This window comes from Hibiscus syriacus, unplaced genomic scaffold, assembly GCF_006381635.1.
Source record: "Hibiscus syriacus cultivar Baekdansim isolate YM2019G1 unplaced genomic scaffold, ASM638163v2 tig00113726_pilon, whole genome shotgun sequence".
NCBI classification, from domain to species: domain Eukaryota; kingdom Viridiplantae; phylum Streptophyta; class Magnoliopsida; order Malvales; family Malvaceae; genus Hibiscus; species Hibiscus syriacus.
The window spans coordinates 2641384-2661408 of NW_024063472.1; the positions used below are offsets into that span (position 1 = coordinate 2641384).

At 34.2% G+C, this 20025-nt stretch overlaps 2 protein-coding genes across 2 annotated transcripts; both read right to left on the bottom strand.

Annotated features, from left to right (window-relative positions):
• Positions 1–442: 442 nt before the first annotated feature.
• LOC120187921 (transcription factor MYB16-like) lies at positions 443–18902 on the bottom strand. The gene is made up of 5 exons (XM_039191516.1): positions 18596–18902; positions 18341–18470; positions 17151–17929; positions 11508–11517; positions 443–454 (listed from the first exon to the last, which is right to left on the bottom strand). Exons 1-3 carry the CDS (start codon positions 18726–18728, stop codon positions 17155–17157), a joined length of 1038 nt encoding a protein of 345 aa, XP_039047447.1. The 5' UTR covers positions 18729–18902; the 3' UTR covers positions 443–454; positions 11508–11517; positions 17151–17154.
• Positions 9296–14813, bottom strand: LOC120187826. Its single transcript, XM_039191437.1, has 4 exons — positions 14685–14813; positions 14501–14591; positions 10054–10221; positions 9296–9624 (listed from the first exon to the last, which is right to left on the bottom strand). The coding sequence occupies exons 1-4, from the start codon at positions 14811–14813 to the stop codon at positions 9296–9298; spliced, it is 717 nt and encodes a 238-aa protein (XP_039047368.1).
• Positions 18903–20025: the final 1123 nt, after the last annotated feature.

A 20025-nucleotide genomic window follows, 5' to 3' on the forward strand; every position in this document is an offset into this window, starting at 1 on the left:
GTAAGACATAATAAACCCACTAACACACCCCCTCCTATACCCTCAGCCGTATCTCATACTCTGCATCCCTCTTTTGTCTTCACTTCGATTCTCAAATCTTCAGATCGAATGTCAATCCCTAGCCCCCCTTTAAATCCCTAATTTCGTTCGATTCTCTCCCAAATTCTTCTGTTGCTTCTCAATTCTTCTCTTCGAAATTTCCCCCAATTCACTACAATCAAACCCTAACTTTCCTGCCATCATAACACTTTGGTGGTGTGGTCAGTTTTGAGGTTGATGGAGATCTGATGACCACCATCAAGTTTGTTGATGCATTGAAGATACCATTGCTCCATCCTTTGGTGGGTGTGAAAGTATTGTTGATCAGCCAGCTATTATGTCCTTCTGGTATGCCAATTTATGCGTTTACTTTTATTGTTGATCTCCCAAGGCATAGATGGAAAGCTTTACCAAGCTTCGAATTACATGATATATGTCCCCTGTTTGAGTGGTAATGTGAAACAGGGATCTTAGCCAAGCTGAGAGGACGACGTACGGGATCGAGGATAACTTGGTTCGATTCAGCTTCAGAGTTGAAGGCCGATGTACTGCAGGGCCTGGATACCATAGCATAAATCGTGTGGTTAGACCTACTTTTATAGTGATTTTTCCTAGTTTTATTTTGGTGTATCCATTGGGCATTGAACTTTCGTTTTGATATATAAGTAATGACCCCCCCATGAATAATTTGGAACTCTATTTGGAACTCTATTTGTAATGTTCTTTTCTTTTCAAAATGGCTACTTTGGTGTTTTGATTTTCTGTTTCCTAATGAAATTTTAGAGAGAATTAACCAACCTAAAAAGGACTTTTTGAGTTAGTCCCAAACATACTACTATCGTGTTTCTATTTTGATCATTGAATTATTATTTTTTTTACATTTTGATATTAACGTTATGTTTAGGGTGAACACTTAACGACATCCAAGTATATGTCACAAACTCGATTTTCAACCTTAGAGTAACTCAAAACTCAGAAGGTATTAGAAATTTGATTCATTGTATAAAAATTATTTTGAGAGCTTGAACCCATAAAGACTTTGTTAACTAAGAGCTACTAAGCAATTCACAACATATCCATTACAGTTTGTCTTATTTTTTTCTATAAATCCATTGTAATCAAGAAAAAGTGAGATATTGTATTGGTCAATTATATAGTTATCTTAAAGAAATGTTATAAATAGGCTAGGTGTTTATCCTTAGTATATCTATTGTAATACTTATCACCTTCACATAGCTGGTTTAGATATTAGAATAGATGATTCTAATATGGTCAAATCCCTGGTGATATTTTTCTTTTAACTTGTTAGTTTATTTACTTGTAATACAATCTATGCAAATATTGAAATGGATTAGTTATATTGAAAATAGAATTATTTGTAATGATGCTTAGGGCTTATTGACTATTTATATTGATGATTCTTCCATCAATAACTATTAGCTTCATCTCATGATTTGAGATCATGGGCAAGAGGTGACGAGGACACATTACAATGAAATAAAAACTAAAGCCAGCATCACGTTTGTGAACGTGAAAATGCCCCTTGTGCGAATAATGTAATCGTAACCCAACATGAGTGTTTTTTTAGTAAAGCTAGCATCGATTATGAAACAAAGGTATATTTTTATACTTTGTTTGGTTTGACTTTGATTAATTACAAATGTTCATTGTGAGAAAACATTGAATAGATTTTTATACAGACAATGTAGCTTTGTATTGATCACAGTCATGCACATTTCAATATGGATTTTATTCTTTAGATATAGAAAAAATTAAGCAAAGTTGTACAAACTCATATCTAACACAGCCTAAACAAGAGTCATTTTACTTTTTTTTTAGGTGCAAGAAGCCAACTGAAAGTTGTACAAGAAACAAGAGGAATCAGAGGCAAGTTTGTATAAGGAAGAAAAATAGGCCGAGGTAGAGAAGACATTGACAATTGCATTTTACAATTGTAAGTTACAGGTGAAGCATTATATGCAAAACAAAAGGAATCCCGAGATTAATGACACTTGCAAAGGCTCAAGACATGTATCTAAGCACATTGTTACATGCAATTGGGGGGGGGGGCAACTATAGAATCCTTAGGATAAATGTTGGAATGTTTCGAGAGGTTGCTAAGATTAATGCAGAAGTTATGCATGGATTATAACCAAACACCAATACTTAGACTAATGGAAGAAGATATGACAATGCTAGTATCAAATTCTTGACTCTACTAGTTTTCATGAGTCTCAATTGGGACTAGTCGACGACGTATAAACTTTTGTCTATAGGTGATGTTTTTGGGAGGGAAATAATGGATATATATATATATTGACACAATCACGACTAAGATATTTGATGTGATTTTTTAAACAGTAGGTGATATGAAGCATGTTCTAGGTTTAAGATGTACGATTTCACAATGAACTTTGGATTAAAAAAAGGTTAAAATACTTTAGTGAATGCGGAGTTAGAATTTTTTTGAGAGATTTCTTGTTGTGATGACATCATTAATTTACTAGTGAAAATATCATGATTGAATCAAGCAAAATAAAAAACAGTGTTAAACAAGATAGTTGTGGGGTGAACTCAGAGTGAGATAAGGTTTTTCTTCTTAGAAAACAATAAGTTATAAAGGCTTGTGTGTTTTCTAAAGTACAGCAAAGCGTTGGGGTTTGATCCCACATTCAATGTTTACCTGTAAGTTTGTTCTTCGTTTTGTTTTTTCAATGGTTTTTATTACTTAATTTATGTTGTCTTCCAAAAACAGCTAGACAGTTAGCAATGAAGGTTGTCGATTTTCAGTTATCCCAACCTAGATCTAAACGGCTATTCATCTATTACTAAGAAGGTCCTCCATTTTTCAATGATTTTAATTAGTTAAGCCGTACTTTGTTCTCGAACCGGGAGAAAAGAATTGACATATTTATAACATAATTACCACAAATGTTAGGAGATTTATAACTTTCTATCGGTTTTGGTTTGGTTTATAACTCACTTAGCGATCTTATTGATTAAAGATAGTATTTTTTTTTAAACTCTTAGATTTGAGTAAACATATCTATAAGTATGTGTGTTATCAATAGATATGGCAAACTTGACTCAAAACCGATTATTCAAACCGATTTACCCAACCCGATACCTTATAGGCTCGAATATGATGACTACGGAACTCAAACTATATCTGACCTGAACCAAAACTGGTCCACATTTTAGTTGGACCAATATTGACTCATATCTAATTTGATTCGAACTGAAAATAACTCAAACCGAAAGCAAACCGAACTGAATTTAACCCAATCCAAAAGTAACTCGAATCAAAGTTAACCTGAACCGAAAATAATTTGAATCAAAAGTAACATGAATCAAAAGTAACCCAAATCCAAAGCAATCCGAATTTAATTTATCAAAATTTAATTTGAACCGAATATTGACCCGATTTTTAACTCAATAAATGAGTAAAAGTGACTAAATAATTGATTTTTATTATATATTAATTAACAATACGGTTACTAGTAAAATGATGCATTTTTATTCTCTGCATTATTTTAAAAGTTAATCACCGCATTTGATAATAGTTTAATGATCATCAGTACCTCATTTGATAATAATTTAATGATTTAATATTGTTTTTTTCGTTTAAAAGATCGTCTCCATATTTGATATGATAATTTCTAAAAAAATAAAAAATTATTTTATACGAAGGATTATAAAATCAAGTTATTATCCAAAAGTTTATTTTATATGATTAACTTTAACTATCATCACTTAGATGGTATATCATAATTAACTTTAAAAAACACTTTTTTTATAAACACAATTAACATAAAACACAAAAATCAAAGAAATAATATATATTAATATATAAAAGAAAATTCACTTTAATTCATATGGAAGTTATTTTAAATAATAAATTAATTTAAACAATATTAATAATTTGATAAAATATTAGATTTATAACTAAAATATTACAAAATTTACTAGGGTATTATTTTTTAAAATAAAATAATACATTTATAATTAAACATTAAACATATGGTTGAAATTTTAATTAAAAATGAAATTTATAATAAAAAAATATTTTTACCAAATAGTTATCACTATAAACTTTTTGAATCATATCAATATAAAATTCTATAAACTCTAACACGCATTATAAGATATAGTTTGAGTCAAATTATCACCTCTAAAGAATGATTTAATTCAAAATATTAAACGATTGAAAGTTGAAATTAAAATCAAATGATAAGATTAAAAGATAGATAGACATTTTTACGAGAATATATCAAAAAAAATTTTATTGAACAAAGGAGGTTTACAACTCGGCTAACTACCCATCTTGTTTAGTTTCAGGCTATCCTTTACACCATCCGCGGGATCTTGTAGTAACTGTTCTTCATCCTGACATGCCCACGCATGTTTTGCTACAATATCCGCTGACATATTTACTTGGTATATGCTTGATGGAGACAAACCAATTATTCTTCAGCAGGGATTTAATATGTTGCAGAATCGTGAGTTGTATTCTCTTCACTAATCTCTCATTAACCACGTTGACTGCTTCTCTATTATCCGACTCTAAGATGACATGTCCTTCTCCCGATCTCTAAGATAGATGTAATCCTTCATATTTACCCCACAACTCAATTTCAAGTGTAGAGTAGAATCCAACCTTCCTGGTGTATCCCCAAAGCCAAACGCCATCGTGGTCTCGTGCTACCACTCCTCATGTTACCTCCATGGTATTGTCACCTAACGCCATCGGTATTAACTTTACACCAGTGAAGCTCCGGTCGCTGCCACATGCTTGTTCTTTTTACATCATCCATTGATGAAAGATTTTGTACTGTCTTAGCTTTTTTCTATATCCTTTGGCTGACGGAGGGCTTTCTCGATGATCGATTCCCTTTCTAGCATCTTTGGGTCGAATATATATTGATTCCTTCTTTTCCAGAGTGCCCATAAAACTAAGCTGAAGAATGTAGGCCAATTTTCAACCTTATTTGATGGAGACCTAGTAGATATTAAGTTATCGGATATCCAATCTTTGATATTGCATCCTAGAAAATTCTACATGTTGGAAGACTCTAATAATTGCGTCCAAACTGAGAGCGTTACGGGACAAGTTCTCAGTGGATGGCTAATATCTTCGGTCTCGTAACCACACATGGGGAAGCTGTCGTCAACTGTCAATTGTCTTCTAGCTCTCTCCGAGTTGGTCAAAAGCTTCCCTTTTTTAACTAGCCACATGAAGGTTTTGACTCTAGGTAGGTTGTCTTGTTTGCTTATTATATCCTAAACTTTATCCTCAAACACCTAATTCAAATTGGCAAGCGTATTGTAAGCTGACTTAACAGTACAAATTCGGTTCTTAGAGGCTAACCAACCTAGAGTGTCCACGAGATTCTCATCCAAGGAAGGTGGAGTTGCTCTTAGCGTATTAATGACTTGCTCAGGAAGACAATAGTTTAATTTGTTCTAGTCGCAGTTATCTTTTGGTAAAACGAAGTCCCCAACTCTGGAATAATCATTTGCTACCCGCCAAGTTAGAATACAGTATTTGGTTAGGGGGCCAAGCTTTCCCAGCCAGTCATCCTGCCAAAATCGCACGTTATTGTTGTTTCCTATGTTCCATGTTAGTTTCTTTTGAAGGCGGGCAGATGCTTCTCCATATGTGTGATCTGTTTTGGTTCTGTAATTCATCCGGGGTTGAGCTTACCATTTTATATTTGCTTCGCATAACCTGCACCCACATAATATCACACCTGTTAGACAGCTTGTAAGCAAGTTTTAATAAAAACGCCTGATTTTGAAGCCTAAATATTTTTAGCCCTTGACCCCTCTATTGGCCGGATAGCAAAGATTGTCCTAGTTTACTACACGGACCTTTTTTCTCATTAGTATGCCTCCAAATGAAATTATAGGCCAATCTTTCGAGCTCGTTACAGGTGCCTTTGGGAAGATGGGTAGACTGCATAGTATAATACGGAATGGCAGTGAGTGTAAAATAGAAATCAAATTAACCCACAACTACTATACTATTTCCAAGTGATTTTGTTTTCCTTTGAGATGTTTTCAAATGAAATCAACAAGGTCTTTATATAGGCACTAGGTACTATTCTATAAAAAACAAAAAAAAACAAATTCTATTAAAAATCATAAAAGACCATTAACTCCTATATCACCCCTTGGCCTTTCACCTACTAAAACTCTTGACCTTTTATTTTTCCATTAACTTCTAAATTTAAAGAAAACCACTAAAAACCACATTTAAGTTTATTCAACAAAACTCCCCCGTAAACTTAAATGTTTCTACCATCCGTCATGCCAATCATCTTCTTGTATTTGTCGAGAAGTACTTTCGAGTTGCTACATGCACCAATTCCACACTTCCTTCCTTCACATGATCTCGCATAAAAATGAAAACGAACATCAATGTGTTTGCTTCTTTCATGGTTCACCGAGTTCTTTGCCAACTCAATTGTTGATTTGCTGTCAACATGAATCACGGTTGCACCTAGTTGCTTTAGCTCCATCTTGCTCAACAAATTTCTAAGCCATATCGCATGACATACACACCAATATGCTTTCGTATATTAAACTTCATAAGTCGAGAGCGTCACGATCGGTTGCTTCTTTGAAAGCCAACTAAACACAATATCTCCCATAAAAAACACATATCCCGATATGCTTTTCCGATCGTCTATGTCTCCACACCAATCGCTGTCGGAGTACCCAACCAATTTGTAATCTTCTGATTTTGAGCATAACAACCCGAGTGACACCGTTCCTTGAATGTACCATAGGATTCGCTTCAACGCCTTCCAATGTGAATAAATCGGCTCCTCCATGAACCGACTTACAATGCCGACACTTAGTGAAAGATCTGGCCTTGTGCAAGTGAGATAGTGAAGGCTTCCTACCAAACTCCGATATCTACTCGCATCGACACATTCCCCTCCATCGAACTTCGAGATTTTTGCACCTGGTTCCATTGGTATTGATATCGGGTAGCAATTTTCCATATTGTATTTCTTCAAAATCTCTTTTGCATATTCTCTTATGATACAAAAATACTCATCTCTACTTGTCTAACCTCTAAACCAAGAAAATTTTGCATTAAGCCTAAATCTGTCATCTCAAATTCCCGTGTCACTGTGCCCTTAAACTCTTCTATCATCTCATTATTGTTACCCATAAAAATGAGATCACCAACATAAAGAAAAACAAATAACACGTTACCTCCATTCTTCTTTGCATAAAGGGCATGCTCGTAGGGACATTTCTTGAACCCATTATCCTTAAAATATGTATCGATATGTGTATTCCATGCCCGTAGTGCTTGCTTTAAACCGTAAAGCGCCTTTAACACCTTATTCTCTTCTCCGACTTTTACGTACCCAGGTTGTTGTTCGATGTAGACATCTTCTTCGAGCACACCATTCAAGAATGATAACTTGACATCCATTTGAAATATCGGCCATTTAAATTGAGAAGCCTGTGAAATGCGTAATCGAATTATCTCCATTCTTGCAACAGGAGCAAACACACAGTCGATGCATGCCTTTTTCTTGTACCCCTTCGCAACAAGTCGCGCTTTGTACCGTTCTATCTCGCCTTGAACATTCATCTTTTTCTTGAACAGACACTTCACACCAATAGGCTAAATTCCTTTCGGCAATTCTACTAGCTCCCATGTGTTGTTGCGGTCAATCGTTTCAATCTCCTCATTCATGGCAGTTTGCCACTTCTTGTCTCGCAACGCCTCTTCAAAGCTGATATTTTCAGCATCTTCCAAAACACATACAAGGTGTACTTCATTTGTCGAATCATACAAATCTTGCAAACTTTATATTTTGGGTTGTTGTGGTTCATCTTCATCATCGGTAGTTTCAGAGTTTGTTGGTATGCTTGTTGGTGGCTGATAATTCTCCAACTTCGATGATAGCCTTTATGGAATTGTTCTAGTCACACTCGCTTGCTTTATTTATTCGCAGATCACAACTCACCATCACTTTCTTGCTTATCAGATCAAATAAATTGTACTCTTTTGTCTTCTCATCATACCCAATAAAAATATACTTTTTACTTTTGTCTTCGAGCTTCGTTCTTCGTTGATCCGGTACGTATGCATAAGCAACACTACTGAACAATTTGAGATGAGAAAATGTTGGATTTTGTTCGCTCCATGCCTCTTGTGGTGTTTGATCGTCTAACTTCACATGTGGACATCGATTTTGTACATAGATGGCACATTGCACGGCTTCTGCCTAGAATTCCTTCGGCATCTTCTTGCTCTTGAGCATTGATTGAACCATGTTGAGAATGGTCTGATTCTTCCTCTCAGCCTCACCGTTTTGTTGAAGAGATTATGGTGCGGTTAGAAATCTCCTTATGCCTTGCTCCTCGCAATACTCCATGAAAGCCATCGAAGTATACTCGCCACCTCTATCAGAACCACGACTTTGATGTGTCTACCAGTTGCCTTCTCTACCATCACTTTGAATTTTTTTAACACCTCAAATACCTCAGATTTTTCTTTCAAAAAATGAACCCAAGTTTTTCATGAGAAATCATCGATGAAGGAAATGAAATACCTTTTACTGTTGAAATATTCATGGGTGATTGGTCCACATATGTCGGTATGAATCAACTCAAGAGGATGTTTAGTGCGATATTCTGCCTTCTTTTGAAACGAGATTTTTGATTGATTGACAAGCACATATTCTTCACAAAATTTTCCCTCATAATCTATATCTGGTAGCCTGTGCACCATGTTCTTTTTTTCTAACTCTTTTAGACCACCAAGAAGTAAGTGACCAAAGCGGAGATTCCACAACGATGCATTGTCTTCTACGTCGATTCGTAAACATTTTTCTCGTATGCTTCTCAAATTCAGTTTGTACATCCAATTTCTGCCCATCTCGACTCGAGAAACTAGACGCCCTTGCTTGTCCTTCAAGTGTAGTACCCAGTCTTTCAAAAGTGTCGAGTAACCTCTCTCTGTGAGTTACCCCATACTCAAAATGCTTGTCTTGAGATCTGGTACATAATAAAAATCTTGGATTGACCCTATCAAGCCATCCTTTTGTATAACAAACTGTACCTCGACCTTTGACAACCACTTTTGATGCTTCTCCAAAAGACACATGACCATCTTCAATCTTTTTCATATCTTTAAATAGGTACTTGTGACCACACATATGGTTGCTTGCGCCCGAGTCGAGGTACTACAAAGTGTCATTGTTAATGTTGACTTCATTTTGAGCCATCAAGAGAAAGCTTTCATTCGCTCGTCTTCCAAGGCAAGGTTGGTTGTTTCTTCCACCTTTTTATTGGCTCGACAATCTTTTGCAAAATTCCCCACTTTACCACAGTTATAACATTTTTCAGAGTTGCAATCCTTTATGTAGTGACCATACTTATAACACTTGTAGCACTCGATGTTGGAATAGTTTGATCGGCCACCTCTTCCTTGACCTATTCCTCTTCCACGCCAATTTAGTTGGCTTGATTGTCCCTTCTCTTTATAGTACCCTTCATCACTATCGACTTGACCATCGCGACCATATCCACGACCTCTACGGCCACGCCCTCTACCTCAAAAATTTTGAGAATAGAGTACATTTTCGTCTTTAATTGACGCATTTGTTTGAAGTTCTTGCTCGAGTGTCTTCTCCTTCTTTTTCTTCTTACGTTGGTCGTGTGCCTCGAGAGAACCGACGAGCTCGTTGACTATGAGCGTCGCAAGGTCTTTTTACTCTTCTATCACGCACACAAAATTCTCTAAATTATCGGTTAATGGTCTCAAAATATTCTCCATAACTTGTGCATCGGTTAATGCTTCGCCATTACGAATGAGTTGGTTCACCATGGTTTGTACACGCGTTATGTAGTCGGATACACTTTCCGACTCCTTCATCTTCATGCTTTCCAACTAGCCACGAAGAGTTTGGTGACACACTTGCTTGACTCGGTCGACTCCTTTGAAAACTTTTCCTAAAATGTCCCACGCTTCTTTTGAAGTACCTGGACCATAAATCTTCTCAAAGCCCGACTCATCAACGGCTCGGAACAACATGTATAGTGTCACCTTATCCTTTGATCGTGCCTCTTTCAACACCTTGGTTTGAGCCGCCGTATATCCCATGGTTGTTGTTGGTTCTTCGAAACCTTCTTTGACCACCTCCCATGCATCTTGAGATCCAATAAGAGCTTTCATTTGAATGCTTTAGTTCTCGTAGTTTGCCTTCGTTAGTCGTGGTAGCGCCATTTGACCCGTCACATTTGTCATTGACCATGATGCTAATTTATAAAATAGAAATCAAATTAACCCAAAACTACTATACTATTTCCAAGTGATTTTGTTTTCATTTGAGTTGTTTTCAAATGAAATCAACAAGGTCTTTATATGGGCACTAGATACTACTCCACCAAAAAAAATTCTATTAAATATCATAAAAGACATTAACTCCTATATCACCCCTTGGCCTTTCACCTACTAAACACTTGACCTTTTATTTTCCCATTAACTTCTAAATTTAAAGAAAACCACTAAAATCCACATTTAAGTTTATTCAACAGTGAGGACCGATCTCGCAAGCACAATTCTCCCTGCCAAAGACAACGACTTAGCCTTCCATACAATGAGCCTATTTCTGACTTGTTGAACAATATATCTATAAGTATCTTTAGTAATCCTTTCATGAATAAGGGGGACCCCTAAATATTTTTCCAAGGTTGTCCACAACATGAATTCGCAGTTTGCTGGTAAAAAAGTCCTGGTTGTAGGAGGAGGAGACATTACTCGAGTAAAAAAAATTTGTTTTTTTGAAGGCTCGCTTTCTGTCCTGAACTGAGACAAAATTTTCTATGGCTCTCTTTCATAATATTTACTTGAGCAAATTCCGCTTTAGCAAAAAGGATGAGGTCGTCTGAATAAAATAGGTGGGAGATGGCAGGACCATCCGCTGAGAGTTTAATAGCTTTTCCATGAAAAGAATGAACAAGTAAGGAGATATGGGATTACCCTGTCGAAGACCTCTAGTTGATTTAAAAGGTTTAGTGAGTTCACGATTCCAAATTATTTGAGTAGTAGTAGTGCTAATACATTCCATGATCACTCGCCTAAGAAAGGTTGGCAAACCAATGTCTTCGATAGTATCTTTAACAAATGACCATTTCAGCCTATATAGGCTTTCTCGAGATCAATTTTAATGGCCATCCAACTTTTCTTGCCTTTTTTTCCGCATAGAGTGAATCGTTTCTTGATCAAGGATCACATTATTGGTAATTTCACATCCTAGAATAAAGCTCATTTGACTGTTCGAAACAAGGTCGGAGAGCATTGAGGATAGATATTGCTTTTGCAATTGAAGATTCTTTCAACGCCACAGAGTTACCAATTTCGGTTCTAAACATCGGGTATTTATTCACTCCTCTATCATCGTTCTCAATAAGCTTCGAAGATATTACATGTGTACGATCTATGAACTTTGAGTGAGTGTACAAAAAATATATAGAGGCTGAAAGATTCATAGATTATTACCTTCAAGTAGGAGATTGGCCATGGAAGGGTATGGAGCAATAAGAGTTCCTTTCAGGTCATCATCGAGTTTCGATGGCAAGACCGGACCGATAGCCTCCCAACGATAATTTGATCCATTGTCAGAGCAAATACGCCACGTAGACATTCCGACGATAATTTATCTTACTCAAGGTTACATCTGCTCTTCGTACCACAACAATTTGTTCATGTTTTCGAAATCTATTATTTCCCTTTTCGGAAGCAGATCTATTATTTTTCTATTCGAAAGCAGTAAAACACTATGTATAGATATTGTTTTCCTATTTGAAAGCTATTTTTTTCTCAAAACGTTAGCTTTCTGGGTTTTTTCCCATTTTCAAAATACCAACAAAAACAAAAATGAAAAAGAACATTAGTGATAAGAGGGATCAAACCGTGCAATTGCGTTATAGTTCATCGCTGAGAGGGCTGATTTGGTTGCCGAGACAGACAAAAGAGACGTCGCTTGGAATCGTGTAAGGGTCGTTGTTGTACCAGAGAAGAAGCTTTGAGGGAAGAAGAGTTGAAATGATTTTAGGGATCAGGTATGAGAAAGGAGTGAAGCATATATTTAACATTTAGCGGCATTTTAAAAAAACGTCATTATATAACATGTTTTTGCTGCGTTTATACAAAAAACACTACTATTACTTAACACTATTGTGTCATTTTTCTAAAAATGACGCTAAAGTATTATTTATTGCGGCATTTATTCAAAAAATGCGACTTAAAAAAACCCTATTACGACATTTGAGGAATAAACGCCGCTACTTTACCACTCTATTGCGGCGTTTGGGATGAAAACGCCGTAAAATTTCTACTCTATTGCGGCGTTTTTACAAGAAACACCGCTATTGATTAACCCTTTTATGGCGTTTTTCTAAAAACGACACAAAAGTATTCTTCATTACGGCGTTTGTTGGAAAAACACCACTATAAATAACCCTTCCAAAAACGCCGCTATATTTCAAATCTATTGCAGCGTTTGTTAAAAAATGCCGCTAAAGAATCAATTTGTGGCATTTGGATTGTAAACGCTGTTATATGTTTAACTTTTGCGGAATAAACGCCACTAAAAACGCCGGTACATAACAGTTTTGCTGTAGTGCCATTTTCGAAGGGGGCTATTCGGTAGAACAAAGGGAGAGACCATATATAGGATTCGAAAACAAAAAAGAAAAGAAAACATACAAGAGAAAAAGAATGAAAAAAATAAAAAAAAAACGAGAGGAAAATGAGAAAAAGCTCACCTTTTAGCAATATATGGTCACTGTAGCTTCATCGGAGCAAAGATTTTACCCTTACCACCGAAGGTAAACCCTTACATTTTAGGATTGAAGTTCGATTTTAGGTTTGGGGTCTTTGGTTGTTTAGGGGTTTAGGTCGAGTGGTTGGTTGGTTTGATTTCTAAAGGGCTTGGAGAGTAAAAGATGTGTGGTTTGGATTTTAACCACCGTTGGGACCACCGGTTCAGGGTGGTCGGACGTTTTTTTATTTTGGTCTTTCCTATAATTTATTACGTAAAATTAGTTATGTCACTAGAATCTAGTTTCATATATTTAATATTTTATTATCCATAATTTTCGTTGATTTTTCTTTCATTTGTCCCTTTTAATTTTGTCTTTCTTTTTTTCATTCATTTTTGTTTGAAATCAACTTAATGCATGCCTTTTAATTTTCTTTCCTTGTTCTATTTTTTTTAGTCTCATAACTTTTTTTTAATAGATTAGTTTTTATTATATGTGTTTTTATCGATTCATTTATCTATCTTAATTTGCAACATTGAATTTTTAAATTTTTTATTTATTCAATTTTAATATATAATTTTATGCTTGTTAATTTGTCTTGGAATAAATATCTCAATTTTAGATTAAAACCATTAGATTCAATTTTCTATTAGTTTAAGTCTTTAATTTTGTAATTAAGAGAATTCTTAATTTGATCATCGCTTTTGCTCGAGGTTTCAATTTAATTATTCGAGTCTTAAAATTAGTTTAAATTAATATTAGAGCCTCCATTTTATATTAGATTTCAAATTAGTCTTTTAATTTAGGGAGTAATCTTGATGGCCCTTGCCTAAATCTCAAGGGACCATATCGATTATTCTATTCAATAATTGATTAAAAATCATATAGGGTTAATATTATAATCTACATTTTAGGCTTGAGCTTCTAGGTTCTCTAATTTTCATAATTCGACACTTTAAGCTAGAAAAAACCTTAATTTACCCTTAGCTTAATTAGGATGAATAAAAATTTGTTTGATTGCATTCTATTTTAAATCTAAGACAACGTTCATTTATAAGGGAATTAATAATATATCTCCCGCAAGTATGCTCAGGGGTGACTACTGGTGATTCCCGAAATAGGTCGACATCCTTTTCAAAACTGCATCATGATTTCTGAAATTAAGGCAATGTCCGGTTATTCGGCATAATAGCTTATCTCTTGCATTCATGCTAGGGGGCGAATGCTATCGGTCTTAATAAACAAATACCCTTTTTAACTTTGCATTCGTAATGATTTTTAAATTAAATATAGTTCGAATTCAAAATTTTCGATTTTAAATATAGTGTAATCAACTAGGTACCAATTTTTGGACGCTTGTGGGGTGCTAATCCTTCCCCATGCTTAACCGACTACCAAACCTGATTTATGGATTTATGCATACCTTAAAACTTGATATTTTGATAAAAATAAAATGTTTTATTAAAATCCCTCGGTTTTTATGGTGTCTTAATCACACCTGAAATGATTAGTTACGACTTCTCACATTTCAAAAATTATTTTCAAAGGAAAACCCTAAAGTTGATACTGGTCTTTCTCCGTCCGAACGAAAAACGGTGTCGACATATATTACTATCTATAATTTCATGAACCCTGGCAGAAAAATTTATCTTGGAGTATTTACCCGAGTTGTCCAGCATAACATCCCCTTTTTGGAATATGATTTCCTCTTCTTGCATCTTGACAGGGGGTTCTTTTCCATTGTAGAGAGCTGCCTACAACCATGCTAGCGTACGATATCATTCCTGGTTTCTTGAAATCTTCTTGGTCCTTGGCTACATCTTTATCCCCAAGGTAATGGAATCTACCTCCTGATTCTTAACTTTCTTAGTTGCTCGTTGCTCTTCTTGGTTTGTCGGGGACCCTAGTCTCTCCAGGGAAGGATAGATTTGCACGTCCAAACCATCTCTCTGCTCACTAAAATCTCTCTTCTCCATCTCTTGCATTCTTTTTTTAGATTTCATTTTATAAGAATATATCAATAATTGTATATATACTTAATTAGACTCGTATCTCATTCAACTCAAATTGACCCGATTCAAAGATTGACCCGAATTGAAAATAAGTCGATCTAATCTAAACCAAAAATCAACCGATCCGATATTAACCCGATCCAAAACTCAACTGAATCGATATTGACTCCGATTCGAAATCTAACTGAATTGATATTAACCTGACCCAAAAATCAATCGATCCAATATTAACCCAAATCAAAAAATAATCGAACCAACCCGACCCGATACCCAAACTGACCCAATTTATTATACACCCAAACTTAATCCGAACCAAACTCTATCTGACCCAAACAAAATTAAACTGAATGTAATCTAGACACGAAATGATTCAACCCAAACCCAATCTGAATGACCTGTTTGTAACCTCTAATTACCAATGATTAAGAAATAACATAAACAAACAATATCTTATAGTCACCTCATGTTATTAAAAAAATAATTTCCGATATCATATTTTATTAAAATAATACTCGTTCTTTGAACGAATTATATATTTAAAAGATATTTATCAAATCATGTTTAAATCTATTATATTTTGATTAAAAATAAGATAAATTATGTGTTTAGTACCTAAACTATTAGTTTTAGTCCGTTTTAATACATACATCAATTTTTTTTTCAAAACCATACCTAAAGTTTACCTTTTGTTTTATTTTAGTACACTTGTTGAAAATTTAATATTAAGTTTTCAAAATATTTGAAAGTTTATGTACTAAAACGGACTAAAACTGATACTTTAGATATTTAATGCATTAGTTTTTTACGACGAGGTACTAAAATTAAACAAAAACTAAATGTTAGATATAATTTTAAAAAAAATTAAAAGTTTAGATATTAAAACAAATTAAAAACTGATAGTTTAGTTACTAAATATGTAGTAAAAATATCATAATTATATATTTTGAGGAAAAACCTACGTTAATTGTTGAGTTGAATTTTACTTTTAATGTCATTTGAACTGAATTTTTGTTAGTTATACCAAAAGCTGAACAAGAAAAACAAATAAATAAAAAAGATATCAATAAATTTTCGTGCTTGATATTAGCAGAATGTGACCTGAAACTACCCGCAATAAAGTCTTATCATAAATGCATATACACATAAATATTTTATATTATATCTTTATTAATTATCCGTCATAGTCTAACAGAAAGGAAATGAACTTTGAAGATAAATTTCAGTTTTATTTAATTTTAAAATTTTGTAATATAAATTTAAAACAAATAATTTTCTTTTAAGTATAGTATTAATTTATAAATTTTAAAAGCAAATTATTATTATCATTATCATTATTTTTGTTTATAATTTTATATATCTAGGAAAAATTAATTTATTTTTAAGGAGAAAATAATTTTAATATTTTTAATAACTCAAATTAAAATTTTATTATTTTAATAGAGTTTTATTTTGTTGAGTCTCCCGATTATTAAAATTTACAAAATAATCCCTAATTATAAGGAGTTGCTTTGTTGAGTCCCGACTCTTAAAAGTTACAAAATTGTCACTAGATTATTCTTATTTTCTAAACTCATCATTTTCAGTTAAAAATTTGACTACAGTCTAAGCTGGACGTTAACATGCTGACTGGGATATGATAAAATCTGATTTTGGAATCTCAAATGACTATCATATCTCAGTCAATATGTTAACGTTAAGCTAAGATGACCTTCAATTTTTTAATGAAAAAATGAAGATTTTGGAACATATGAATAGTCAGATGACTATTTTATAACTTTTAAAAGTCAAATGACTCAACAAAACAATGTCCTATAATTGGACCATTTAATAACTTTTAATAGTTAAAAGACTCAATAAAACAACACCCTATAGACCAGGAGAATATTTTATTTTGTTTTACCCTATTATTTAATACCTTGATAATGCATAAAAATATACACTATATGTACATAAAATATTATATTTTAAAAAAACGATATTAACTATCGGTACCATCCAATAGAATATTTCATAGACCATTCCTGCTTATGATCTAGATGTACAGAGTGGCGAGAAATAAACACAAACTATATATATATATAAACTGCTGAAAAATGTCATTGAAGTGAACTCAGAATGTAAAATTCCTATAAACTAAAACAAGAATAATTAATTTGATGAAGAGCTATGCATTGTTCCTTTTGAAGAAAGATAAGGGAATGCGTGAAGTTATCAAAGCCCCTTTTCTTTGTAGCGGAAACAGTGATGTAGATATATATTATATGATGGTATTTCACAGCTTTTTAACAGCAATACAATTACTTGTTCAGAACATTGGTGAATCAGATGGGAAAGAATTCACCAAATTCAGAATACTATTCCAATAATTCTTGTTATCTTCAAAGCAATCACTGCCATCCCCGCTGCCTCCGCTGTTTTCGTCGGATTCTTTCCCACTATCTGATAAAGTCTGGTCGATCGAATCGTTGAGAAGAAGATTAGTGAAGCCTTCCTCCATTATGCCCCCAACATTAACATTGATGTTATTTGGCTCCATGGGAACTGTCATAGCATGAAGACTAGAAGTGAATGGGGACAAATAATTCCCCATGCCCTGTTTGTAATCACCCAAATTGCTTGAACTTCCTAGCTCCTTCCACTCTTGTTCGCCTTCTTCTTTGACAATCCCGGCCGTCTCCGACGAACCCGAAGTGGTGCCGATGAACTCGATCGTCGGCACAGGGCTCACTCCAAGGCCTGCAATGAGTGGTTCGGAGACAGTAAGAGTAGATGTAGGAGACTCAAGGGCGAAACCAGGAGGGTTGAACTGCTGACGTTGAAGTGAACGAGAACGAATCTTTGATTCTCGAACCAGTCTAGCTTCAGCTTCGAGCCGTGCACTTTCCCACTGAGCCATATGGCTAAGATTGGCTGCGTTCTTGGATTGACCATCGGCAGTGGAGATTAAAGCATCGTTTTTAGGCTTGTGAGTGATGGGATCGATCCCCATTTTAGCCAACCTTTTCTTAAGATGAGTGTTCCAGTAGTTTTTGATTTCATTATCTGTTCTTTTCGGCAAGTGAGTGGCGATGGCAGACCACCTGATGACAAAAAGAACACCATAACATTAACCTCTACACAAAACCCTAGAAAGTTTTCAATCCTTCACTCATCTAAAGACAAAAAAATTGTTTAAAAAAACTAATTTTCGATGGTATTTTAATGAAGAATTGAAGACCCAATTTTGCATTTAAAGTCAGTATTCTATTAAAATCATGTCAGAAGAAACTTATTGTAAAATGGAACAGACCACAAATTTAATTAAATATCTGTAGGGTCGAAACCAAAACAAAGAAGAAAGGACAAAACAAAGTTAAAATAGGTGATAAATAGATTAGACTGGCAATTCACATTTGAGAGGTAATTAAAATCTAAGTGTTCAAAACAAAGATCAGAAAGCTCCGAATTATATTTAAGAAAAAAAAATTCTTAAAGAAATGAGCTTTTACTACCTGTTCCCTAAAAGGGCATGAAGTTGGATGATAGTTTGTTCTTCTTGCAAACTAAACTTTCCTCTCTTAATATCAGGCCTTAGATAATTAGTCCATCTTAGCCTGCAACTTTTTCCACATCTTTGAAGACCTAAAAACAAAAGGATGTCCAGAATGAGCTGAGAACAGAAGAATTGACAAGTAATAATGGGAGAAAAAAATATCTATCTTGTACTATAAGTTATGCAAGAAAAATTAGGGTTAGGGTTTAGTCACCGGCTTTGGCCGGCAGCGAACGCCAGCTTCCACGACCATGTTCTTCGATGTAAGCTAAGAGTTTCTGATCTTCTTCAGGTGTCCAAGGCCCTTTCTTCAACCCTACTTTGTCACAGCAGGGAGATCTCCCCATAGTAAGTGTATAGTGTGAAGAACTGAATCAGCAAAGAAAGAAGAAAGTAGGGTTGTATCTTTATATAAGACTTGAAAGCAAAGAGATAATGTTGATGATGAACTAAAAGTAATGAAGAGAAGGGAGTGACAGTGAGAAAGGGAAGGAAATTTGTGCTTTGTAAATGAAGAGATGGGAGAGAAGAAAGGTCAGCGAAATAAATGGGATAGGGAGAAATTAATTTTTTTTTATCAGAGTATATGCTAAAGTCACATGATAGATGTAATTAAAACCGACCGTTTTTCTAGTATAAAGGGGACTCCAGTCTGAAAATAGAAAAAAATTGAAGTACCTAATATTTGTATTTTGATTTTATTTTACATGATCTCTTAAAAAGTAATTATATGAATTAATTATACAAAATATTAAGATTTGTGTAAATATTTTATTGATATGAATAAATTATTTTAGTCGTCCTATTCTCAATATTAAGAATCGTAGTTGATGTAGATTTATTCCTTGGTTTATTTTCTTTGTGAAAGAGATGAAGACAAATGTTAGAATATATGAATGGAAGAGAATGAAATAGAAAGGATTCCCTTGTCAGTTATGGTTGGGGAGTATTTGTAGTGATCTTAATTGATAGTGTCAAATATAGTCATTATAACTACTCGTAGGTCAGCATGCTCAATAGATATGATCGTCAAATCTTCGATTTCACTCTAATAGATCACATGGATCTATCAAATGTTTTATCTATGTAATGTAATTGGCTCAGAGATTATAATACTCATTTACTCGAAGGATGAGTTTCTTAGAGACTTCGATAACCAAAGGATTCTATTTGAAGATCTTGACTAACATGAAATTAATATTTTCTCAAAGTTATTTTTGAAGGTGTAATAATTATAAAATAATAATAATAATAGTAATTACAATTATAATTATGTCACACCCCAATTTAAGGGTTAAATCTTGGATCTTAAAAGTTGTGACTGGTTGTGAATATCATGAAGGTTTGATGCCTTTAAGAAAAATTTTGATAGTATAAGGATCTATTCTATAAATAACCCTTTAGTTGGTTTTTAAAACACCCTTCTCCACTCACCATATTTTTCTTTTCCCTCCTTGTTTTCTTTTAAAAGTTTGAAACCGCCTAAAGCAAGTGGGTATTTTTCTCATTCTTCCTATTTCGGTCTTTGGTTTTGTTGCTTGATTCACCCTCGTCCAAGCTGCGGTGTGCTCACCATTGGCATGGTTCACTTCGTCTGGTTACTCCCTATCATTTGGTGTTATTGTTTTCTCCACCGTCGTCGTC